The sequence below is a fragment of the Conger conger genome, chromosome 6, assembly GCF_963514075.1.
Source record: "Conger conger chromosome 6, fConCon1.1, whole genome shotgun sequence".
NCBI classification, from domain to species: Eukaryota; Metazoa; Chordata; class Actinopteri; order Anguilliformes; family Congridae; genus Conger; species Conger conger.
In genome coordinates, this window is record NC_083765.1 from 37397509 (window position 1) to 37423527 (window position 26019).

The window sequence follows — 26019 nt, forward strand, 5'->3', positions numbered from 1 at the left end:
CAAAAACCCAGTATACATACATACATGTTCTGCTGGGAAAGCTGTTGTGCAATGGGTGATTACCTCATATTTCACACCCTGCGGCTCTCCAGGACCAGGAGTAAGGACCCCAGCGCACCCTGCGGCTCTCCAGGACCAGGAGTGAGGACCCCAGCGCACCCTGCGGCTCTCCAGGACCAGGAGTGAGTACCCCAGCACACCCTGTGGCTCTCCCAGACCAGGAGTGAGGACCACTGATACTTTTCCTCTCCACATTTTGGAATAACCTAAATGCAGGATTTTTAAGTCATGGCTGTAGCACCTAACACCCACACAAGCAAGAGCTGCAGGTGAAGTTTGTGCATTCTCCTTGAAATAGTATCTAAAAGTGTAAACCCCAACTTCTGGTCCACTGGGTTGGCTCAGTTGGCTCAACAGAGCACCAGTATTTGAATCCAAAACAATTACATATCTGACCAAGGTATGCTACACAGTACAACAGGAAAGAGGGAGTTGGGGAGAGCGGGGTAAGTTGTCACAATGTTGATTTCTCCAAAACCCGAATCCCGACCTTAAAGATTGAATAGCCATTTAAAGTTTTCTTAGTTTTCACCTTCAAAAGTAAAAAAAAAGGCACTTCATTTGTGGTGTTTCCACAAGAAAACATGCATGAAGTAACTCCAAAGCAGCTTGCACAGTGATGTAAAATTTTTAGAGGCAGTCTTGTATCAAAACATTTGTACGCGAAAGATAAATCTTGGTGGGACAATATGAAATACAGGCGTAAGAAAAACCAAACAGACTTGTGCGCTTTAAAATGTCCCTTAGGATTGTTTATTTTCCCATGCATAGTTTGGACAAGTGTGTAGTGGAACTTCATAGAGATTTAGATATGAAAGAAAAAACAAACAAAAAAATCTTGCATTCATAGTTTTTTCCCCCTCATTATCAACATTTTGACATTTTTCATTATTAAAAAATGGTGCCTAGTTGATGTTAAGTGTGTTAATTCATCACCAGTCCTTCACAGGGAGTAGGTTTGGATAAGGAAAAGTGCTGGTAAAACATAAATACGCTACAAAAAGGGCTATTGCCATATACTGTAGGTTGAAATGTATCCAATAAAAATAAAAAGTCTATTGTAAACACTCCCATCTAAAATATGTTACACCAAAATGGTTTATATATGTCTATAAACCTCTGTGATTCACACAGCACTGTTAAGAGAATGCAACAAAGCAAGAACAAATAAAAACTTAAATTATGTTTCCAACAGAACAAACATTTTGATGTCATTTCCTGTTTTCAACAGCAGAGGACCTGGACTTAATGTCTCATCTGAGAAACCTACATACAGTATACCGCTCAACAGGCTAAGGCTTTGTTGTATTGATTATTTTTAGTGAAGATTGCATGACAAGGTTTCTTCTCTGAACGGACAGTAATGTAAACTGCAAAGATGTTTGCGCATATAACACAAAACAAAAATAAATTCGACTTTTGAATCGATACACAAAATATGCAATGTATTTTTATAGGTTTTCCTTCCATTGAAATTTTATACCTGGTTCATAATTATTTAAACAATAAAATGAAGACTGGCACTTCACCAACCTTTGTTCGGTCATTTTTTGTTGGTTGGGTTTGTTTTGATCCGTTTCTTGGAAACCCAATACAAAACACGTCCAACGAGTAGCCAATTCTTCCTCTACTTGCTCCTAAAGGACTGAATGTGGATTTCCCCTTGATGGGTCTAACCCCCACAAACCACTTGCAAATTGGAAACTTTACATCACTTAGATGGAGTTTGACTAAACAGGCGAAGAAGAAACACTTCCATTAAATCTAACTCACCAAAGGAGCATCCAGCACGAAAACAAAAGACACACAAACAAGGAAAACAGGGTTTGTTACGGGTTCAGTGATGACAGTGCAGATCAAAGTTCTCTCTACATCAGTGGATACTAACTCAACGTGACGGGATGAAAACAGGTAAACAATAAAATAAGGAAAATACTACAAACAGCATATTTTGACAAAAACTAGGTAGTTTTATGTTCACATGAAATCAGTGAAGACTCAAAGATTATAGTAAAATGTTTCACATTTTTGCCACCCCTCTCCCCTCCCAAAAGAAGAAATGTGGTAAAGTTTAATATTTTCACAGATTTCAGCTAAAGATCTTAGTCTTAGAACTGTTCTAGCTTCATTACAGCAGTCTCACCTTATTCATTCATTTCAGTGATGGAGCCAGTGTTTTAACAAAACATACAGTATATTATCTTTTAAAAACATAATTCAAAAACACTAAAATCATCATAGACAATGGTCACGGAACCTGTTCGCTTGAGGCAGTTTCCTGACCAGTGACTGATTTGAGAAAATTGAAATTCGGTCAAATGAATTAGACATTTTATTCAAAATGACAAGAATGAACACCCCACAGCTCACCAGGGTAAAATGAAAAAAGGATAAATGTCCAAACTTTTAATACACGACACTCCAAACGTGATGGTTTTCACACTTTTTAAGTGTGCAGGTAGTGGATTTCACCTCCTTAGTGTAATAGCAAATTGACCCATTGATGAGTTATAAGTTACGATAGTAACAATACCCTGGAATATCGGGTAACTGACAGCAACCCCTGATGCCTGATGAGTAACAGTCTCTTCAGTCTTGCGTGTTCACACCTGTTTGGGGAGGAGGCGGTCACAGTAAGTCTGGGTGGGGCCAGGGGGTTCCCTCTTGTTGGGGTTGGCTGTCTAAAGGAGAGGGGTGGGGTTCAGGGCCGGGGTCAGACGCTCACTTGACGTGTTCGGCGCTGTGGGAGGAGCAGTAGTACTTTTTGTGGGCTATGAAGGTGGAGAGGCTGCTGAACCTGATGTTGCACAGCCTGCAGTAGCGGCTGTTCCCGTTCTGCACAGGAGAGACCAGGGCCACTTTCTGTGCCAGGAGGGCATGACCGTGCGGGCTGGGTTTCTCGGGCGACTGCGAGTGTAACCCCGCCTCCTTCAGGGTCTCGGGCTGGTGCAGGACGGGCAAGGGGGTGGTTCCTGGGGAGGGCGGGGAAGTGGGTGGGACGCCGTGGGGCAGGGGGCTTCCGTTGAGCAGGGGCGAGGAAGAGGAGGGAGACACGCTCTCCCTCTTCACCTGGCCGTTCACACCGTCTCTACCGGGCTGCTTGGGGGGCGTGGCCGTCTTCGAGGGCCTGGGGCTCAAATTGGGGCTCACCCTGGTGGCGTTAGGGGGCGGGGCCTCCGGGCTCGCCACACCCCTGGGCTGGAGGGCCAGAACCAATCCGTGCATGGTTCTGAAATGCTCCACCAAGTCGCCCACCATCCCACTCTGGGGACAGTAGGGGCAAACCATGGGGGGCTGGGGCGACCCCAGGGCCTTCACGCCCGGTACAAAATGCAGAGGGGCCCCCTCGGGTCCCAGGGGGCTGGGGAGAGCGGGAGCGGGTTCAATTTTGGGGCCCTTGGCGACGCCCAGCCGCTCTGCGTGGAGCTCCGGGAGGCCGGGCCGGGGCGAGGGGCAGCTGGAGGCAGAGGCAGGCCTGCGCAGCTTGTGCAGCTGCTCCAGGGGGCGCTGCTGCTGCTGGAGCGGGGTGGCGGGGCAGTAGTAGGCCTTGTGCGCCAGGTAGTTCTCGATGCTGTTGAAGCTGATGCAGCACGCCGTGCATTTGTGGTAGTCGGTCAGTGGGAGGGGCGGGGCCGGAGCCGAGGCCCTCTGGGGGTCGCGGAGGCGGGGCCGCTTGCTGAGGTCGATGGGGCCCTCCCCCTCCGGACTGGCCCCCGGCGAAGGGGCGGAGAGCCCCTCTTGCTTCACCCCCGGGGTGGGCGTGAGGGCGGGGGTGGGCGTGGAGGCGGAGCGGGCCAGCGCCTGGGCCCGGGCCATGTGGATCTCGTACATCTTCTTGCGCTTGCGCGTGCGCACGGGCTGCGGGAGGAAGGCGGCGGCCTTGCCGGCGTGCTGGTGCCGCTGGTTGCTGGGGTCGTGGCGCGAGGCGCAGTAGAAGCGCTTGTGGACCGTGTAGTTCTCGTGGCGGCTGAAGCGGATGTTGCAGGCCTGGCAGAAGGTGGCCGCCGGGTCCTCCTCCGCGTCCTCCCCTTCCCCCGAGACGGCGCCGGGGCTCTGGCTGCCCTCGCTGGCCCTGCCCCCGCTCCCGCTCTCGCCCTCCGAGCACGACGCCTCCCTCGGCCCGGCCTCTTCGCTCTTCACCTCCGCGTGCTTGCTGTCGACGGCGCCTCCTTGAGGCGAGGAGGACTGCGCGCGGGCGACCTCCGACCCCGCGGGAGGCTCCGCCCCGTCCTTGGCCTGGGGCGTGGTGGTGGCAGCGGGGGCGTCTCCCTGCTGCTGGTGGCGGCTGGAGCAGTACAGCCTCTTGTGGACGTAGAAGTTGTTGACGTTGTTGAAGGTGATGTCGCACTCGAAGCACGTCGCCCCCTTCTGGATGGGGGAGCCGGCGGCGGCGTAGAAGGCGGCCGTCGGCGTGCCGACGCCGGGGGCGTGGCCCTGCTTCAGCCGGCTGTGCACCATCTCCGACATCTTGGCCAGGATCTCAGACGCCTGAGGCAGGATGGCCTCGGGGCCGAACACGTACTGGGGGAGGAACACGGCCCCCCCGGGGAGACCCTGGTGGGCCGGGCTGGAGCCCGGCGTGGGGCTGGGAGGCTCCGCCTTCACAGCCACTGAGGGCGGAGTCTTGGTCGTGGGCGGGGTTTGGGCGGGGCCGGCTCCTCCCAGAAGGCTGTGCGGGCGCGCCCCTTCCTTCCCGTTCAGGCCGCGGGCCTCGTCCCCCTCGTTCTCGGAGTCGGAGCGCGGCTCCTCTTTGACCCTCACCCTGGCGGGGTCCAGCGGGCTGCTCCCGCCCTCGCGCGGTGCGGCCGAGCCTCCGTCCGCCCCCGGGGTGTCCGAGTCAGGCGGGGGCGCACAGGCCGGCTCCGGGCTCTCGGAGGAGGACGGCGGGGTCCGCCGGGGGGCGGGGCTCCTCTCGGTCACGCCTCGCACCTCCAGGTGGGTACGCACGTGCTGCTGGAGGAGGGCGGGCGAGTCCGCCCCGTATCCGCACACCTGGCACTTCAATACCACCCCGCAGTCTGGAGGACCGAGGCCTACCAGGTCAGCAGAAGAGAATACATAGGAAAGAGAAGAAGAAAACGGAACAATGTTATATTGGTAACATCACCTTAAGTGGAAAACACCACTTCTACAGCTAGGGGTACCAACATTCCCTTGTTCAAATTCATGACAACCCATGTTATGGGGGAGGGGGGGGAGTAGTGACTTGACAATCAATAACAATTGTGGGGCACAGAAACTATGGTATGCTAAGTGCACAAGAGCACCATCTAGTGGCCATCTGTTTGTTACAGTAATAGCAAACTCAGGTGTATGTCTCCAGTGACTATTTAGGTCTAAGTAAACAATAATAAATATAACATCCATCCATCCATTATCTGAACCCGCTTATCCTGATCAGGGTCGCAGGGGGGCTGGAGCCTATCCCAGCATACATTGGGCGAAAGGCAGGAATACACCCTGGACAGGTCGCCAGTCCATCGCAGGGCACACGCACCATTCACTCACACACTCACACCTACGGGCAATTTAGACTCTCCAATCAGCCTAACCTGCATGTCTTTGGACTGTGGGAGGAAACCGGAGTACCCGGAGGAAACCCACGCAGACACGGGGAGAACATGCAAACTCCGCACAGAGAGGCCCCGGCCGACGGGGATTCGAACCCAGGACCTCCTTGCTGTGAGGCGGCAGTGCTACCCACTGCACCATCCGTGCCGCCTAAATATAACATGAAAAGGTAAAATATGTAGTCAGTTAAGTAACTTGCTTGGCTGCTAAGTAGCAAATAAGCTACACAGAAAGACTCAGTAATGTTAACTAGCTAGCTGTTTTTTTGCATGGTGTATAGCTACTATTGTTGCAGTAGCACTTTTTTAGTGCATTCAGATTCAGTCAATGAAAAGTGCATAATAAATGGGATAATTTTTTTTATTATTAGTAGAAGTAGGCTACAGTTAGTCATGGGTTAACTGCCTCACACTTTTAAGAAGCTTGCTAGCTAGCTATCAAAGATCACCACCACTTATGTCTGCAGAGTTGGCAACTGCCAGGGCTGTCATGGCCTGAGATTAAATACTGCCCTCCGAAATAAATCACATTTTAACATGAGACGCATTGCCCTCTATGCAAAAAATCACAGCCTGACAGCATGAGACAGAGCCTGAAAGGGTGAGAGTTGGTAACTCTGTTACCATTAGCAGTTAGTCAGGGGCTAAGTGGCTCACACTCTTGAGAAGCCATCGCTGTCTGTGTGCGGTCAGTGCGCTACCTGTGGCCAGCGGCAGTGGGGGCAGCCCGGGCCCCGGGGAGTAGACCTCGCTGCGGGAGCCGGGCTGGCACACCATGTGGCAGGTGACCAGGTGGCTGTAGAGGATGTCGCGGGTGGTGGAGACGAAGCCGCAGCCGTGACACACGCCGTTCAGCGTGTCCGTGTGCACCTTCAGGTGCCGCTCGCAGTTGGCTTTGGTGGTGAACGCCGACAGGCAGATCAGGCACACGAAGGGCCGCTCTCCTGCAACGCGCACACAGACACGGCTTCAATCATCCGCAGTGGATCCAGTGAAGCACGAGACTGCATTAACACAGTGCGTTGTACACCGCTATAGATTTCCATTAGTGTCATGATCTGGGTTGGCAGGTACCTACAGTGCATGAGTGCTTTATCGATGCTGCAGGTAAAGTCTCTCTGGTGTAAATGGTCGTAGCCAGGTCGATATCACTTCTTCATATTACTCCGGGGGGAACAACTTACATTCTCTCACATTGTATGTTGTTGCTGCCTAACATTGTTCGTGGAGACCTACCATTAAAGAACAGAATATAACTGGCATTATTACGGTGTCTCACCGCTGTGCGTGCGCATGTGGATCTCCAGCGAGCTGGCGCTAGGGCAGCTCTTGTTGCAGTGGGGGAAGGGACACACGCGCTCGTTGGGGTAGGAGTCGCGGGGCTTCTCTGGGGGGGGAGAGGCAGGATCCTGCTTCTGTCGGCTAGCGCAGTAATACATCAGGTGGGCCTGCAGGTTCCGCTCGCTCCGGTACCAGATCCCACAGTCCTTACACGGGAAGATGTCCTCTGGACCAATCACACAACGTTAACAAGGTTAGCGAACCAATCACATGAGAGCATGAAGGTTATAGAGTCCACTAAACAACTATAATTTGTTTATTTATTTATTCATGTAATGTTTATTTCAGTAGGGACAATGCCAATAGGCATAGCATCATTCCTGACACTAGGTCTCCCAAGTGTCAGAAGTCCCGCTCAGCATTGAGAGAGACTGATGAAGCATAAAATAGTCCATTTGGTGCAGGGGCAAGATCATTTAAATGTCTCTTTTCTAATTTCTCTTAGTCCTAATTTCAGCAGTGAAGTTAATTTATAGCTATGCTGCTATAGCTATGTCCTGAAGGAAGATTGCGGTTTGGATCCTCAGACAGTGAAAATCAGACACCATAATACCAAAAACTGTGTGACCTTATCGTCACATAAACCCACAGCTGTATGACCACATCTTCACATAACATGTTTACAGTTCAGTATGAAATATCTTCCCTAATCATTCCATAACCAACATAGCACAGAGGCTCAGAGAGAGAGAGAGAGAGAGAGAGAGAGAGAGAGAGAGAGAGAGAGAGAGAGAGAGAGAGAGAGAGAGAGAGAGAGAGAGAGAGAGAGAGAGAGAGAGAGAGAGAGAGAGAGGCACCCTTGACTGGCAATGCACAAAAAATAAACAATATAATTATTGAGATAAACTCGAAGTGCCAACATGTGAATAAGACTACTTTATTAATTAAAATCAAACATTAATTTCATAAAAAATGTATTTCACCAAAGTCATTGTTTTAGTACTTGGTGCATCCACCAAGGCTGACAAGGCTAACAGCATGGAATCTTTTCCTGTAATGCTTGACGGTTAAGGAACACATTTGGGGGGAATTTTGGACCATTCCTCTACGCACATTCTTGGGTTTGTGCATATCAACTGCCCGCTTCAGTTCAGCCCACAGGTTTTCAATTGGATTGAAGTCCGGCACCTGAGATGGCCATTGCAGAACATAGATTTGGTTGGCAGGGAACCATTTCTGTGTGGATTCTGAGGTTTTCTTTGGGTCATTGTCTTGCTGGAAAGTCCACCGACAGTCAAGTCTCAGCATAGAGGCCGAGAGCCAGTATTGCCTGATACTTGGTGAACTTAACCAGTGGTATAATGGTTTCCATCAAGTACGGTTTTAGGCAACTGTATGTATTTTTATTTATTTATTACTTTGGCAATATTTACATATGTATTTCCTGCTGATAAAGCAACCTGAATTTTACAAACAATATTTTCCATAAAAGATTAATAAAAAATGCCCTGAATTTAAAACTTTAAATGCCCACCCTATTTATAAGGGGGACACAAAAAACGCACCAGACTAGCGGCAAATGACATCACAGCTTGCCATAAACAGAGGGACAACCAGTTATCATATTTGGTTAGGCCAATACAGTATGTCTGGTCTGTATACTGTATGGCTACATCTAAGTTCACAGTTCTTTATATGTGTCTGTGCTTTGGCAACATAAGATGTATCTTGTCATGCCAATAAAGCATTTTTGAATTTGAGAGTGCAAGCAGTGAGTAAGTGCAGGGCATGTAACTGATCTTGTGTCAGGACTCATGTTCAGTGAGTCATTTGATAATATTTCCTTCAGGGATGTAATGACCTGGCTCCATGCTGAGAGAGGTAATCTAATAGGGAAACCGGAATATGAAGGACAGCGCTTCATTCCACAGGTCACTACCCGACGATTCATCTTCCTCACACATCACAGCACAGCCACATTTAATGAGGACTTTTATTTTGACAGGCGACACGGTTTTTCTGAAGTGAACGATGCATGTGGTATCCTCGAGAGAACATTAAAGGGCTATTGAGATAAAAAAATAATAATAATTTCAGTGTGAACTTCTAAATTTTAGAATCCTAATGGCTGGTACTGTCCCTGAGATTCCACATGTCAACTCTCGACTTCAGAGTCGAAGATGGATGTGTTTGATCAACTTACAATGTCTTGTTATGGAAATTGGCATTTAATTTAACTGCCATTTCTTATGTAGACTGATTTTTCTTGCCATGTTCTGCTGTCACAGTAGTGAATTAAGTCTTACTGTTCCTACAGCTAATTACTGTCGTTGGGAATGTACAGTGGGCTCCAGAATTATTGGCAACCCTGATGAAGCTTCCATCCATCCATCCATTATCTTAACCCGCTTATCCTGAACAGGGTCGCAGGGGGGCTGGAGCCTATCCCAGCATACATTGGGCGAAAGGCAGGAATACACCCTGGACAGGTCGCCAGTCCATCGCAGGGCACACACACCATTCACTCACACACTCATACCTATGGGCAATTTAGACTCTCCAATCAGCCTAACCTGTCTTTGGACAGTGGGAGGAAACCGGAGTACCCGGAGGAAACCCACGCAGACACGGGGAGAACATGCAAACTCCGCACAGAGAGGCCCCGGCCGACGGGGATTCGAACCCAGGACCTCCTTGCTGTGAGGCGGCAGTGCTACCCACTGCACCATCCGTGCTGCCCCTGATGAAGCTTCGCAAAAAATAATAGTTATGGACATAGGCTTTATTTTCAATTATCCAACATACATAGAGTAGTATGCTTTATTAATTATTAAATGGAATCAATCAAAGAAAATAATTATTTCCCCAGAAAACAGGTTCCACAATTATTGGCACACCTGGTTTAATACTTTGTTCAAAGATGACAGCCATGAGTCTTTTCCTATAATTTGTGATAAGGTTAGAGAACACATTTGGAGGGATTTGTGGCCATTCCTCTATGCAGAACCTCCTCTATGCAGAACCTATGCAGAACCTCTTCTATGCAGAAGCTCCTCTGTGCAGTACCCCTCTTCAGTTCAGACCGCATGTTTTTCATGGGATTTAAGTCTGGAGACTGAGATGGCCATGAGATGGTTGTTGTTTTTACTTATCCATTTATGTATGGATTTTATGTACTTGGCAACCAGATGTTCTTGTGAAACAGGAAGTGATGGAATGACACAATACAGAGATGAACTAAATGAAAGTAAAATTAAAGTAAAATTAAAAGTAGAAAAAGCGGGACTCACTGTTGATGACAGCCGTTGCTAGGATAGCCGCCATTCCTGCCTGCTGAGGGAGGAGCTGGATTTCTGTGTGCAGTGCTGCTGGGTAGGCTGGTTCCTCCTCCTTCACTGGTGCATTGTGGGCCTCAGTAACCTTAGCCTGCTCCTCAATCGGGGGTCTGGACAGAGTGGCCAGTAAGCAGTCACCATTGTGGACCGCCTGGGTCACCTTGCAGTACAGCTCTTCTCCTGAAGAGGGACAGGGTGGGGAGAGAGAGAGAGAGAGAGAGAGATGGTGAATAGGTTTGTATTGTATTGAGGTCAAGGTGGTCTGCATGTCCATGTGGAGTGTTTTAATTTACTAAGTAAAGAGTACACAGTCAACATCAAAATGACTTTTCATAACAGCAGTTATGAATTTGTTTGCAGATCTTTGCTTTCTCATCTTTTAATTATGAACTGAAGACATGACGTTACATCAGGAATACATAATAACAGAAACAGGCCATTCAGCCCATCTTCATTCTTAGCTTGACAGCAACCAGCAAACAACTTGAAAACAAATCTGCTGAAAAACTTCTAAAAACCGTATTGCTCACTGATGATGTTTGGATGTGACTCAGTTTTAAAACTTGTTGTAGTTGTTCCGGAGGACTGTGTAAATATCCGAGCTGGATTGTGATCTTGGGTCAAATCGGTCAGGAATATGCTCTAGCTGTTGGGGTGAATATGTGGTTCAGCAGTCAGTGGTCCTACCTTGGCTATAGATGGTGCAGTTTGCCCTAGTTTGGCTCGAGGTGACAGGCAGCTTTTTCAGCCAGAGCTCTGTGTCTGCACTGACCACAGTGAGGCTTGGGCCCTGTGAAGAGAGAGCGAGTGTGTGAGAAAAGGCATGGAGAGGAAACACTCACACATACAGGCACATACTACAGTCAGGGTGTCACACACAAAACAACTTTACAATACCGGACATGTTTTCAGGACTATAAAGACACACAAAATTTGTACAAACCATGCAAATGAAAAAAAAAAAAGATAATAAAGCCCTTAAGAAAGTGTAAATATACTATTTGTGTGACACCAGAGCTTGCCCTCTATATGATGGTTAATGAAACACTTGAGTGCTTCACTGGCTGCGCTTCCCCTCCTCTCCAATAGATGGCAGCATTCAGTTACATGAAACACTGCTGTACCATTGATCAAGCGATGCACTCTCAGCCCCTGCTTCTCCACGTTGTCAAAAGCACCCCTGGCAGGAAGAAGGCTCCATCAAATTGATTTTGAACTTAAGCAGTAAAAGGACTGAACAAAAAAAGTGTAATTTAAAGGTGACAGAGGACGTGGGGGCAAAGAGAGCTAACTGAAAGGTTTATTTCCTGGGATATTGGTTTGCTGCATAGTGTATTTCACAGGGGACACGCATGGATGAGGAGATATCGCTTCCTTTGTTTTAATTTGAAACTCAATCTCAATCTGCTGTCCATGGCCATGAGGGCCTTGTGCTGACGCTAATTAGTCTCAGGCTAATTTAACAAGACTCTCGATTTGATATTTAGAAAAATGCAGCAAGGCTTTGCAGGGTTTAGAATGTACACATGCCTACATTCCTGTTTTCACAATCTCTTTTCTCTCGTTTTGTGTTGAAATAGAAAGAGTTTTATGGAATGGGATTTTGCTTATTTCAACTGGGCACAGGTCGTTCATGCTCATATTTGTGTGTGAGTGTGTGTGAGTGTGTGATTGTGAGTGCGTGTGTGTGAGTGTGTGTGTGAGAGAGTTTATGAGATACTGTGAGCATATGTGTCCAATAGTGTACAACCGAAATTGTGCACAACCGTGTGTGCAAGTGCTCTTGTGAGTGTGTGAGTCCAACCGTCTTGCTCTCCTTTAGAGTGTCAGTCCCCCCACTCTATCCCAGAATGCTCTGTGCAGGGCTTATCTCACCTCTCCGCACCATTGACACCTTTCATAAGTCGGAAAGGGACGGACAGAAAAGAGGAAAACTCAGCCATATTCACATCTGTCTGTTTGTTGTACACAAGTATGTAAGTATTTTTTAAAACAGAGAGTGGTCATTATGTGGAGGCAGAAACGCTGTTTTTTTTTTTTTCAAGACTAGGCCTGATACGGTGCTAGATACCATTTCGCTCTTAGGTAAACTTAGCAGTAGGTACACTTTAGTGCTAGGAAAGTTGAGCATTGAATGACCTGTCCTCGCTATTATGTTATGTGAAGTTATATGTTTTTTAGCGAGCCACCTTAAATGGCAATTTCCTGTCATGACTTTGACAGTAAAGCTTATTGATTGATTGAGTAGCCATCCTCTTTCAGTGCTGGCTTACCCACTCTGGCCCACCCCTGTCTGTTTGACCTCTGCACCCGCCTGAAACCTCGGCTCTTTGAAACCACTAAGCCATCCGCACGCGTGTCACAGACTTCTTTGAGCCCCGCGCTAAGCCCTCCTCCGTCTCCCCCCCCCCCCCCCCCCCCCCCCGTCCCTCATGAATATTAATCGCGGGGAACGGGAGCTTTAATCTGGCGGATCCGCGAACTGCTGCGGCAGTGGTGATAGCCAATCTAATTATTGAGCCTGATATTACCCCCTCCTCCCTCCCTCACCTTACGCACACACGCTCAACCCCCCCCACCCCACCCCGTCGCACCTCACCCCCCGCAGCCTCCAGCACAGCCTGCGAAGTCCTGCCTCTTATCATTCCCACAAACACCCTCTTCTCCGCCCGATAAAACTGGAATGCAAATGATGCAGGGCTGATTTCTGTGTTCTCTCTCTTCTCTTCTGGGTAAAAAGAATGAGTCTACCCGTTTTTCTCCTCTTTCTCTTTCTCTCTCTCTCTCTCTCTCGCTCTGCTCATCCAACCCCAGTCCCCCACCCCAGGCCTGGCCTGTCTCAGAGCCCATTTTGGCACACAAGGAAACTGGCAAAGTGGAAATAACGGCCCAACCCAGATAGATCTGGGACAGCGGCAAACCAGGTGATGCATTTCACCTGGTTTTAGTGGCGAGACTGCAGACTGTACTGAGATCAGCAGACAAAACACGCCATCAGAGGTCACCACGTTTTTCGGCCTTCGCTGGTTGAGTAAAATGGAGGCAAGACCAGTCTCTGTCAATCTTCATAGTAGCCATGCCTACCCCTACGTCCCTACTTGATCTGCTAAGCCCCACCTCCTAAACATCCAATGCGTTTATGGGGCAGCCTGTAGCCTAGTGTAAATTGCTTGATTTGGACCCAGAAGGTTGGTGGTCCAAACCCTAGTGTAACCACAATATGATCTGTGCAGCTGTGGGCCCTTGAGCAAGGCCCTTAACCACACATTGCTCCAGGGGGATTGGCCCCTGCTTAGTCAAATGAACTGTAAGTCACTTTGGATGAAATCAGCTAAATAATGTAATGTAATATAATGGCTCCACCCCAACTCTGGCCACCAGGATGTCCCTGCCAGTGTTCACCCTAGCTCCACAAACCAGAAAATCCCAGCCAATCCCCACCCTAGCCCTACCCACCAGAGCATCTATGCCAATCTGCACCCTAGCCCCACCCACCCAAACATCTCTCCCAGTGGTTACCCTTGTTGCATCTACCGTAACACCCCTTCAAATCTTAATCCAAGTTCCACATACTGGATGGACACCTTTTTATTCTTCATCCAGCCAAAGCCATCTTGCCCCCACCTATGGTGAGCCAGTACCTGAGCCTATCCTTGCCCAGCTGACCTCTAGCCCAGCCCAGCCTTCTCCGCATTACAAATCGTGAACTCTTCAGGCCAGCTGGCTCTACCTCCTGTCTCTCTTTTCCTTTTTTTCCCCCTTCCCCCTCTCTTTCTCTCTCTATGTCTAACAGGAAACGTTTCTTTGTGTTGTTGGCCAATGGGGGGAGAATGTGTGCTCTGTCCAGAACAAAAGGGTCAGTGTGTGGATCCTCTAAAAAACCTCAGAGAAAGGAAGAACGATAACATCACTCCTCTCATCCCATCCGGCCAAGTCGTCCTCTCAGAAAACACATGCGCGCACACACACACACATACACACACAGCCTTACAGACACACACACACAGCCTTACACACATACATACACACACACACAGCCTTACACACATACACACGTATACACATACACACACAGCCTTACAGACACACACACACACAGCCTTACACACATACACACATACATACACACAGCCTTACACACATACACATGTATACACACACACACACACACAGCCTTACATACATACACGTGCACGCACACACACACAGCCCTACACACATACACACACACACAGCCTTACAGACATACACGTGCACACACACATACACACACACACACATACACACAGCCTTACACATATACACACGCACACACATACACACAGCCTTACAGACATATACACACACACACACACAGCCTTGCAGACATTCGCAAGCATATAAACACACAAACAAACACATAGCCTCACACACATACATGCACACATACACACCCTTTTACGGAAGACAAAAACATTTACTCACACAGGCTGATGGACACACACCCTCATAAACAGAGAGACATGCAACTATACACAACACATGCACTCGTGTATTCTGTGTCTGTACCGTTTATGTAGTGTACAGTGAGGTCTATTATTGGCACACTTCATGAATATGCACAAAAAATGCTGCAAATGAAAAAATGATACTGTGTAAAACATGTGTGAAGGTGTGTGCTTTAGTGCTTTGGGATTGTTCACTGAATGAAAAGCACATAATACACTTTATATATTATTATAATTTAAATAGTGCCCCTGGACCACTGGCAGCAAAACATCCCCAAAACATCAATGACCCACCTCCATATTTGACAGTAGGTATGAGGTGTATCTCCTTGTATGTGTATGGCCAAAACTTTCAATTTTGGTCTCATCTGACCATAACACTCTCTTCCAGTCGTAATTCCAATGAGGTTTGGCAAACTCCAGATGCTTGGTTTGCATATTCACTGGACAAAGCAAGTGGTGTCACTCCCTTCTAGAATGTACCGTGAGCAGATTTGATTGGAACTACAAAAAAAAAAAAGGACTCGCTGTCGTAGTTAGCATCAATGTTAGCATAGCCTCAGAATGTGATATCAGAACAGAGCGCGGGAGGTGAAGGGACTACAGGTGAACAGACACAGGTTTCCATGGGAGCCCAAACTTCATGGGGGTCAGAGAAAGAGGGGTGGGGTGGGGAAGGAAGGGTGTAACCCTCCCAAAAAAGGAGTGTTTGAGAGCCGTGGGTGGCAGGCCTTATCGGAGGAGTTTTCCTAGAGAGATTATTGGGGATTAGGCTGTGCGCTTGTTCCTATAACATGATGAAAAGACGCATGGTGCGTGACAGTGCTTTGAACTTTACAGTTGCTCCTTCTAGGACTGCGCCTCTGGCTTCAGTTTCCCCGAAAACAAAAATGATAGTTCTGAGTTTGCATTTGCATTTTCTGCAAGTTCAAGTTCAAGGCAAAAGCGAGAGAACCCACAAAATCATCATCTGACTCATTCTCTCTTTCTCTCACTCTCTCTCTCTCTCACACACACACACACACACACTCACAACATAACTGAAATATCCAATTGCATGTGCAAATTGTTTGAGGTTCAACAATTTCCTTTGTAGTTAAACATCCATGACCCACTATCGCCCTGTAGTCTTGTGTGTTTGACCAAACAGGTGAGGTCTAACATTAATTAAGAAACAAAAGAATGACTGAATAATAATAAAGAGTATTACATATTACTATTATTACTATTATTGAAAGTTTAATGGATTCATGCAAACATTGGGGGCATATGAACCAATCATTGTGTGATCTTGTGGACGTTTCAAACAACAGCCTCTCCTGCACAACAAGCAAACTACTCCACTGATTCCCAATGATTCCCAGCTAACGTTGTTACTCATACTTATAGTTTCTCCTGGGGTGACATCACAGTGTGTAGCAGACATTCATGTGCCAACAAGCTACCTCATACCTCCAGGCCTAAATGCCAGACTGTCAGTTACATTTCAATAGTAACAGTAATATTTAAATTGGAAAATGCCTCTTTGGTCTTACAGATCATTTCAGATGTACATACTTCAATTATCATGAGGTATGGACTTGAAAAGATAAATTCCAACAAAATATGTAAATTAGCTCATTTGCATACTTTATTCAAGATGGCAGAAATTACAAATTCGAACATTTTTGTAGCTATAGGCTATAGTCTATAATCTGGTATCGTTATAATTCTTTCAGATTCTAAATAAGACATATTTGAAGATTGTTTTCAGCCATTTTTTAAATCTTCAGTGCCCAATATTCCTTTTTCCATAATGTTGGATTTTTGGAAATTTTGGATTATGCACTGAGAAAAATCTGGTTTTGAGAGAATCGACCCCAAAGATAGAAATGATGAATAATTACACAAATTTCACCATACGCATTGTGTAATCATTCAAAAGGTGGCATGATCCTGAAAGTTGAATAGTTGAGGGATGATTTGCAGCAGTAAACAGAAAATGGTAAATTGGACTGAAAATGTAATTTTTTTTAGTGGAACAGAACCTTAATCGGTACTACTTATCTCATTATTATATATTTTCCCCAGTGGACACATTTCACCTTTGGGGCACAGGCCTGATATGGCTTGATCTATCTACAATTTATATTTGAGAATAACTGGCAAAATATTAAAACCCATAGATGATGTTTGCCAAGTTTTATGTGCATGGGATGGGTGCTGAACTAGGTGATGATTTACTGTTTTTTTGTATTTTTTATTATCAACTCTTATAGTGCCAGTTAAGCCAACAGTGAGACTGGGAATTCAGAACAGCAAAAATAAGAAAAATAAGAAAATAGGAAATGAACCAGCTCCTGAATCTGCTTAAAAGTTGATACTGGCCTCTGCTCCACCACATTAATGTCTCACACTGAGAAAGAATGACTCCATTTCGAGCCAGAAAACAGAGGGCCTCAGCCAATCAGAGGGCAGGTGTCATTACCCAAACTATTACTTCAGATTAAAACTGACATAATCAGTTAAACTGATCAGTCCAACAGTCAAATAGTTACAAATAATTATTTCTCTAAAGAAAACTTGTTCTCCAGATATGGAAATGAGAGACTTCCATACAGACCAGCTAAGGGCTCAGAGTTCATTCTCCCATGTAGAATAAGAAATCAAAGTGCGATGGACATACAGATCACATCCGCGATCACATTTTTCCAACAACGGCAAACACACACCTGCACATTAAAAGCACACACACTGACTTTTTAAATACTCGTTTAAATTCCAGTTGGGCAACTTTTCCCTCCAACAGAAGACATTGAGATTAGTTTTCAGACCAGTATTAAATTGATAAGTTATCTTTTCAGACCAAATATGAGGCAAATTTGTTCAGAGGGGGTGGGGAAACTATAATACAAAGCAGGCATGATTAAGCTCTGTTAGCTACAGTGGAGGGAAGAAACAGCTACCCCAAAATCATTAGGAGCAGCCAAATGACTGTCTCTGGGGGGGGGGGGGGGGTGGAAGAAATCTGTATTGTATTGAGACATGCTTTGGGAGGAGGGTGATGTGGAGATGTAGTGATGTGGCAGGAGGGTGATGTGGAGATGTAGTGATGTGTTTCGGTAGGAGGGTGATGTGGAGATGTAGTGAGGTGTTTTGGGAGGAGAGTGATGAGGAGATGTAGTGATGTATGTGTCAGGAGGGTGATGTGGAGATGTAGTGATGTATGTGGCAGGAGGGTGATGTGGAGATGTAGTGAGGTGTTTTGGGAGGAGGGTGATGTGGAGATGTAGTGAGGTGTTTTGGGAGGAGAGTGATGTGGAGATGTAGTGATGTATGTGTCAGGAGGGTGATGTGGAGATGTAGTGATGTATGTGGCAGGAGGGTGATGTGGAGATGTAGTGAGGTGTTATGGGAGGAGGGTGATGTGGAGATGTAGTGATGTGGCAGGAGGCTGATGTGGAGATGTAGTGATGTATGTGGCAGGAGGCTGATGTGGAGATGTAGTGAGGTGTTTTGGGAGGAGGGTGATGTGGAGATGTAGTGAGGTGTTTTGGTAGGAGGGTGATGTGGAGATGTAGTGAGGTGTTTTGGTAGGAGGGTGATGTGGAGATGTAGTGATGTATGTGTCAGGAGGGTGATGTGGAGATGTAGTGAGGTGTTTTGGGAGGAGGGTGATGTGGAGATGTAGTGATGTGGCAGGAGGGTGATGTGGAGATGTAGTGATGTATGTGGCAGGAGGGTGATGTGGAGATGTAGTGAGGTGTTTTGGTAGGAGCGTGATGTGGAGATGTAGTGAGGTGTTTTGGCAGGAGGGTGATGTGGAGATGTAGTGAGGTGTTTTGGTAGGAGCGTGATGTGGAGATGTAGTGAGGTGTTTTGGGAGGAGGGTGATGTGGAGATGTAGTGAGGTGTTTTGGTAGGAGGGTGATGTGGAGATGTAGTGAGGTGTTTTGGGAGGAGGGTGATGTGGAGATGTAGTGATGTATGTGGCAGGAGGGTGATGTGGAGATGTAGTGATGTGTTTTAGCAGGAGGGTGATGTGGAGAGGTAGTGATGTGGCAGGAGGGTGATGTGGAGATATAGTGATGTGTTTTGGGAGGAGGGTGATGTGGAGATGTAGTGATGTATGTGTCAGGAGGGTGATGTGGAGATGTAGTGATGTATGTGGCAGGAGGGTGATGTGGAGATGTAGTGAGGTGTTTTGGCAGGAGGGTGATGTGGAGATGTAGTGAGGTGTTTTGGGAGGAGGGTGATGTGGAGATGTAGTGAGGTGTTTTGGCAGGAGGGTGATGTGGAGATGTAGTGAGGTGTTTTGGTAGGAGGGTGATGTGGAGATGTAGTGATGTATGTGGCAGGAGGGTGATGTGGAGATGTAGTGATGTATGTGGCAGGAGGGTGATGTGGAGATGTAGTGATGTATGTGGCAGGAGGGTGATGTGGAGATGTAGTGAGGTGTTTTGGGAGGAGGGTGATGTGGAGATGTAGTGAGGTGTTTTGGGAGGAGAGTGATGTGGAGATGTAGTGATGTATGTGTCAGGAGGGTGATGTGGAGATGTAGTGATGTATGTGGCAGGAGGGTGATGTGGAGATGTAGTGAGGTGTTTTGGGAGGAGGGTGATGTGGAGATGTAGTGAGGTGTTTTGGCAGGAGGGTGATGTGGAGATGTAGTGAGGTGTTTTGGTAGGAGGGTGATGTGGAGATGTAGTGATGTATGTGGCAGGAGGGTGATGTGGAGATGTAGTGAGGTGTTTTGGCAGGAGGGTGATGTGGAGATGTAGTGAGGTGTTTTGGTAGGAGGGTGATGTGGAGATGTAGTGCGGCGTTTTGGGAGGAGGGTGATGTGGAGATGTAGTGAGGTGTTTTGGGAGGAGGGTGATGTGGAGATGTAGTGAGGTGTTTTGGGAGGAGGGTGATGTGGAGATGTAGTGATGTATGTGGCAGGAGGGTGATGTGGAGATGTAGTGATGTGTTTTAGCAGGAGGGTGATGTGGAGAGGTAGTGATGTGGCAGGAGGGTGATGTGGAGATGTAGTGAGGTGTTTTGGGAGGAGGGTGATGTGGAGATGTAGTGAGGTGTTTTGGGAGGAGGGTGATGTGGAGATGTAGTGAGGTGTTTTGGGAGGAGGGTGATGTGGAGATGTAGTGATGTATGTGGCAGGAGGGTGATGTGGAGATGTAGTGAGGTGTTTTGGTAGGAGGGTGATGTGGAGATGTAGTGAGGTGTTTTGGGAGGAGGGTGATGTGGAGATGTAGTGAGGTGTTTTGGCAAGAGGGTGATGTGGAGATGTAGTGATGTATGTGGCAGGAGGGTGATGTGGAGATGTAGTGAGGTGTTTTGGTAGGAGGGTGATGTGGAGATGTCGTGAGGTGTTTTGGGAGGAGGGTGATGTGGAGATGTAGTGAGGTGTTTTGGCAGGAGGGTGATGTGGAGATGTAGTGATGTATGTGGCAGGAGGGTGATGTGGAGATGTAGTGAGGTGTTTTGGTAGGAGGGTGATGTGGAGATGTAGTGAGGTGTTTTGGGAGGAGGGTGATGTGGAGATGTAGTGATGTATGTGGCAGGAGGGTGATGTGGAGATGTAGTGAGGTGTTTTGGTAGGAGGGTGATGTGGAGATGTAGTGAGGTGTTTTGGGAGGAGGGTGATGTGGAGACGTAGTGATGTGGCAGGAGGGTGATGTGGAGATGTAGCGATGTGTTTCGTTCAGTTCAAAAGGAGAGGGAGTGGAGACCACCAAGATAACCAAGACAAATACAGTCCCAACACGGTGTGATACATGTTCTGAAACATATTACTGTGCGTGTACACCAACGAGAGCATTCTGTATGACTTGGATGTGTGACGGTGATGTCATGTACTGTGTAGCTAGTTAGTAAGGTATCATTTTTGTGGTGTACATACTCTGCTTGCTTTCTCATTTTTTGCAGCAGTAAGAAAAAACTAGCTAAATAGATCTCTTTTCTGGCTTCATCCATTAATGTTATGGCTTTGTTCTCACTAACTTGGAAGCAGAACATTAATATGTCTTAAGCTGGCAAATTGACAGAGCAGGTTTTCCAGAAAACGTTAAAAGTTGCATTACATTTCAGGGCAATGTTAAAAGCATTGAAGGGTAGAATGTTTGGGGTAGCGTGGCATGAAGTGACTTGTATTTTGTGTGTAATATAGTACATTGCTTTTTGGGATAGGGATTTTGATGAGGCAAATGCCCACCACCACACACCACCAACTAATTGTTCTTGGGTGGTGGTAGTTGGGACACATGGTGTTGGTGTGGTTTAGTTAAATTTGGGGATGGGGGTAATAGGGCTGTGTAGTACTTTGTGGTGGGGGGGGTATTGGTGATTTGCTGTATTTGCGGGGGGGGGGGGGGCACAGACATGTGCAGAAAGAGATTGGGCAGTGTGGTTTGGGGGTGACAGAGTTGATGTTGGAGGACCGCAAGAGTATCTTGCACTGATACTAAAAACACACCTCTACTCCCTGTGTTCGGAGATAGCAGAGAGAGCAAATGAGAGACTGAGACGGAGAGAGACAAGAGAGAGGACGGGGAGAAGTTAAATTAATTAACAAGGAGATAGAGAAGGAGAGATGGATAGAAAGAAAGAAAGAAAGAGACACATGGAGAGTAGGGCAGAGAGAAGGAGAAAGAGAGAGGGAGGGAAAGTGAGAGAAAAGGGGAGAAAGAGAGAGAGCTGGAGAAAAAGAGAGATGGAGGGGGGAGGGAAGGAGGGAGAGAAGTGGTCCAGGCTGAAAATCATCAACAAAGCCTACACTTGATAAGAACGTTCCAATGAACACGAGTACTGGAGGGATGGGTGGGGGGTGGGGGGCAGATGAGGTGGGTGGGTGTGTGGGGGGGGGGGGGTGTAGGGAGACAGACTTAGAAATTCTAATAAAAATGAAATCTTAGAAATGAAAGACTATCAAGCAGAAATCAATCATTCCAGTCTTGTTGTCCAAGAGCATGGCGCCAGAAGGGAGATAAAAAGAAAAACGGACGTCTGGGGGAGGGGGGGGGGCGGTTGGGGGCTTGGGAGGGGTGGGGGGTGGGGGTGCATGGGGAAGGGGGGCAGATAAGGGTTAATCAGGCAGATAGATGAGTTTTTTAGTATAAAAGACGGAGCGGTAGAGGCAGGAGCAGTGGGGAGAGAAACTGACGGGGATTTGCATATTGTAATCTGCTGTGAAGGATTTCTTAATAGCGTAATGTAACCTCGGATATAACCCCACTCCTCCGGCACGACCGGAGGACCGGCCCGGAGGAGGAGAGCGAGGGTTTACCGCGCTCACCTTACCTCCCTTACTCCTGCCCCTTACTCCCTTACTCCTGAGTTCATGGTCCTGCTGTAAAATCCAGCGATTCATAAGCTGGTCTAGCTGGGTATGAGCTAGTCAACCAGCATGGTCAGAGAGAAAGACAGAGGGAGAGAGAGAGAGAGCATGTGTGGTTGTGTGTGAAAGAGAGTGTTGGTGAGTATTATCTTGGATATATTCTACGTCTGTAAAATATTTAATTGCACATGTGCACAAGTGCACACACAAACACAAGCTCTCTTCTGCGCACACCAACAAACAAAAACACACACACACCCCTCACCTCTCCCTCCTGCTCTGCACCCTGCTCCTTGGTGTGGACATGGCCACTGTACGGTCCCCAAACGGTGTTGGGCGCGAGGTTCCTCCGGGCGATGACCTCACCAAGCCCAGCCACCAGGCTCAGGCAGAGCTCGTCTGCAGAGACAAACCAGGAAAAGACTGAGTGCGAGAGAGACAGAATGGTAAGACACGTCCCCAAAAACACACACGCACACACAAACATATTCACACACCCACCCACAAACACATACAAAGATATTTACACACGCACGCACGCGCACACACACAATTTACGTGAGGATGACGACAGTTAACAGGATATTGATGATGATGATGATGATGATGATGATGATGATGATGATGAGAGCACATAATTTAGAATGCCTCCAGGACTGATCTTACTCTCTCTTTCTCTACCTCATCCTGTAGAGGCCAGAGATTTGCACTCATCTCACCACTAGAGGGCTTTTGGTTTTACTGAGCCAGGCTGTGGACAGAGGAAGACTGCAGTAGAGGACAGGCAGAGACCCCCCCCCAGGAAGAGCGCACGGTGTGTGGCCAGGTCTGGAACAGGGCAGGGGGTGGGAGCATTGAGGTCTGGAACAGGGCAGGGGGTGGGGGCATTGAGGTCTGAAACAGGAAGATGCAGGGAGCCTGTGGTTGTAGAATTGATACGGTAAAAAAAGCAGCCAATTGTACGTTTCGCTTTTGTCGGAAGGATCACTCCCATCTACCAAGTCCAACAGCCAATCTCCTCAGATCCAAAACAAGCAGAACCATCACAACGAACACCATCCCACCCCTCACTGCTATCTCAGAAAAGAAAGAAACTTCCTGGTACACCCTGGTTCTGTTTTTTGTTTCGACTGAAACCCAGTTCACATTTTCAAAAAAGTACGATGAAACAGTATTCCGTCCAGGATGTGAACCTTCAACTCTCTGCTTACAGCCAGTATCACGTGTTGTCACCCATATTGCCACAATAGCAGAATTACTGATCTAGGATCAGGTTCCCCCTGTCCTTATTCCTCCCCTTATCCATTACGGGCTAAAACAAAAAACTGAACCGAGATCAGCTCCAACTCAGCCTTAGGGATATGACACTTGGTTGTAGAGCATACCACACCTGGTCCAAAAGCAGGTCGGTGAACGGGCGACTGAACAAGTGAGTAATGAGTGTGACTGAGACGGGTTTCGAGTGGGTTGGTTAACATGGAGAAATACAAATAATATTCAGCAACCATGTCTCCAACTCTGATCTGTCTCCACGCACGCACGCTGGCACACACACACACACACACACACCCTTCCACCCTTCCACCCCTCCACCAAACATCCTCCTCTATGGTTCAGAGCTCTCTTTCAGGGGCTGGGCTGAAGTGTCACACAGATAACACTGTTTGTCCAACACTCTCCATGTCAAAACACTCATCTATCTTCTGTGTATCTATCCCCACCAGAGACCCACTCACAGACAGAGATAACTGGCTTTCCCACAGCCAAGACTCGGGGAAAGGGAGGGAGGGAGAGAGAGAGAGAGAGAGAGAGAGAGAGAGAGTAAAAGGGAGAGAGAGGAGGGAAGGGAAAGCAGGACGGATTTAGCCTTACATGTCCATGTTCTAAAACACTAGTGGAAAAAATGTCACACTTACAAAAACAGTAAACTTTTTGCAAACCAATGAAAGTGAAAGGGGAGTGGTAGAACGAAGAAGACAGGAATAGAGAAGTGGTGTAATGGAGGGAGGAATGGAAGAATAGATGAAAGAGAAATAAATGACAGACGACAGTGGAGAGGAGTTGAATTCAGCATCACTTTTAAAGTATATTATTATAAACTACATCATGCTGTATCATGTTAAATCACCTTATACCACACTGCAACAGCTCATATCTTATTAGACTGTGCTACATAATGTTATTATGTTATATCATGACCATGTCATAAACCACAGTCATAATTGCCAAATGCAGCATGAAGAGTATTAGTATGCACCACAAAAGGAAAGTAACAGTGCGTACTTACAGTATGACAAGAAACACTACCAGTGCGAAAGGAAACAGAAAATAGCTGCAGTGCGCACTCATTAAAGGATACAGTACCAGTGTGTGCATGGAAATAGGAAACAGTACCAATGTGAACAGAAACCGGAAACAGTACCAGTGAAAACGGAAATAGGAAACAGTACCAGTGAAAACGGAAACAGGAAACACTACCAGTGAGAACAAAAAGATCAAACCGTGTGAACAGTAACAGGGAACAGCGCCAGTGAGAACAGAAACAGGAAAGAGACAACTGGGATTAATGTAGACTACGATGGGAGACTGTGCCGATGTGGACCGAGAAGGGGAGCCTATACTAACTGTACCAGGCTGAGATGGTACACATGAGCCAGGGGGCCAATGCCCTGAATGCCCCACAGGGCTTATCAATACCACTCCACTGCCAGCCACCGCGGCGTCCGCTATCGCTGTCCACTTTACAACCTAAGACAATAAAACAATCACTCTATCATTAATGAAATGACTAATGTAATTACCAGCCTGAGAGATTAACGAGGAATACATATAGAGAGAGAGAGAGGAGAAAAGAGAGGCAGAGAGAGCCAGGCATAGAGATAGGGAGCGTGAGAGAGGGATTTGGAATTTGAATGCATTTGATGCGGGACGTGCGGAAAATGTAAAGTGCTGGACGGTCTTTTCCTCAGCTGTGCTCCCCTGCTGGATGGGCAGGGTGACTGACAGGTGAACATCTGTGCATGTGCGTGAGAGACTAAAGCAAGCCAGGGCCTGACTGTTCCCTACAGTAAGGCACAGCATGGCGTGTTTGCAGTGCTGTGTGCACTTCAGTAGGGTACAGCATGGTGTTTGAGGTGTTGTGTTCCCTTCAGTAGGGTACAGCATGGCATGTTTGCAGTGCTGTGTGCCCTTCAGTAGGGTACAGCATGGTGTTTGAGGTGTTGTGTTCCCTTCAGTAGGGTACAGCATGGCATGTTTGCAGTGCTGTGTGCCCTTCAGTAGGGTACAGCATGGTGTTTGAGGTGTTGTGTTCCCTTCAGTAGGGTACAGCATGGCATGTTTGCAGTGCTGTGTGCCCTTCAGTAGGGTACAGCATGGTGTTTGCAGTGCTGTGTGCCCTTCAGTAGGGTACAGCATGGCGTGTTTGCAGTGCGGTGTTCCCTAAAGTACAGTACAGAGGGGTGTGATTATTGTGTGGTATCCACTACAGTAAGGTACATGACACTGCAAACACACGATACTGTACCCTACTATAAGGGACATCACACAATAATCACATCCCTCAGGACCTTAATATAGGGAACATGACACAGCAACATCACACCTCCATACCGTACTGTAGGGAACATGACGTAGCAACATCACACCTCCATACTGTACTGTAGGGAACATGACATAGCAACATCACACCTCCATACCGTACTGTAGGGAACATGACATAGCAACATCACACCTCCATACCGTACTGTAGGGAACATGACATAGCAACATCACACCTCCATACCGTACTGTAGAAACAGAACATCACAGTGATCACACCCTTCCATACCATATTATCAGATACATCTCAAAACCAACACACCCAACTGTGCCCTATTGAGTGGGACGTTGAACAGCAAATACACTCCTCCATAAAGTAGAGGGGATATCGCATAGCAAACAAAAACCATGTACTTTCCTGCTCCATGCTG

The 26019-nt window shown here is 47.3% G+C and overlaps 1 protein-coding gene across 1 annotated transcript in view; it reads right to left on the reverse strand.

The window, feature by feature from the left end:
- Positions 1 to 782: 782 nt before the first annotated feature.
- Positions 783 to 26019, reverse strand: part of zfpm1 (zinc finger protein, FOG family member 1) — an 81000-nt gene continuing 55763 nt past the window's right edge. Inside the window, exons 4-9 of the mRNA XM_061244303.1 lie at positions 22314 to 22447; positions 10934 to 11036; positions 10202 to 10426; positions 6910 to 7137; positions 6332 to 6574; positions 783 to 5093 (exon numbers count right to left, since the gene is read on the reverse strand). Of these exons, the coding sequence (XP_061100287.1) occupies positions 2782 to 5093; positions 6332 to 6574; positions 6910 to 7137; positions 10202 to 10426; positions 10934 to 11036; positions 22314 to 22447 (3245 nt within the window). The 3' untranslated portion in view covers positions 783 to 2781. The remainder of the gene's footprint in view (positions 5094 to 6331; positions 6575 to 6909; positions 7138 to 10201; positions 10427 to 10933; positions 11037 to 22313; positions 22448 to 26019) is intronic.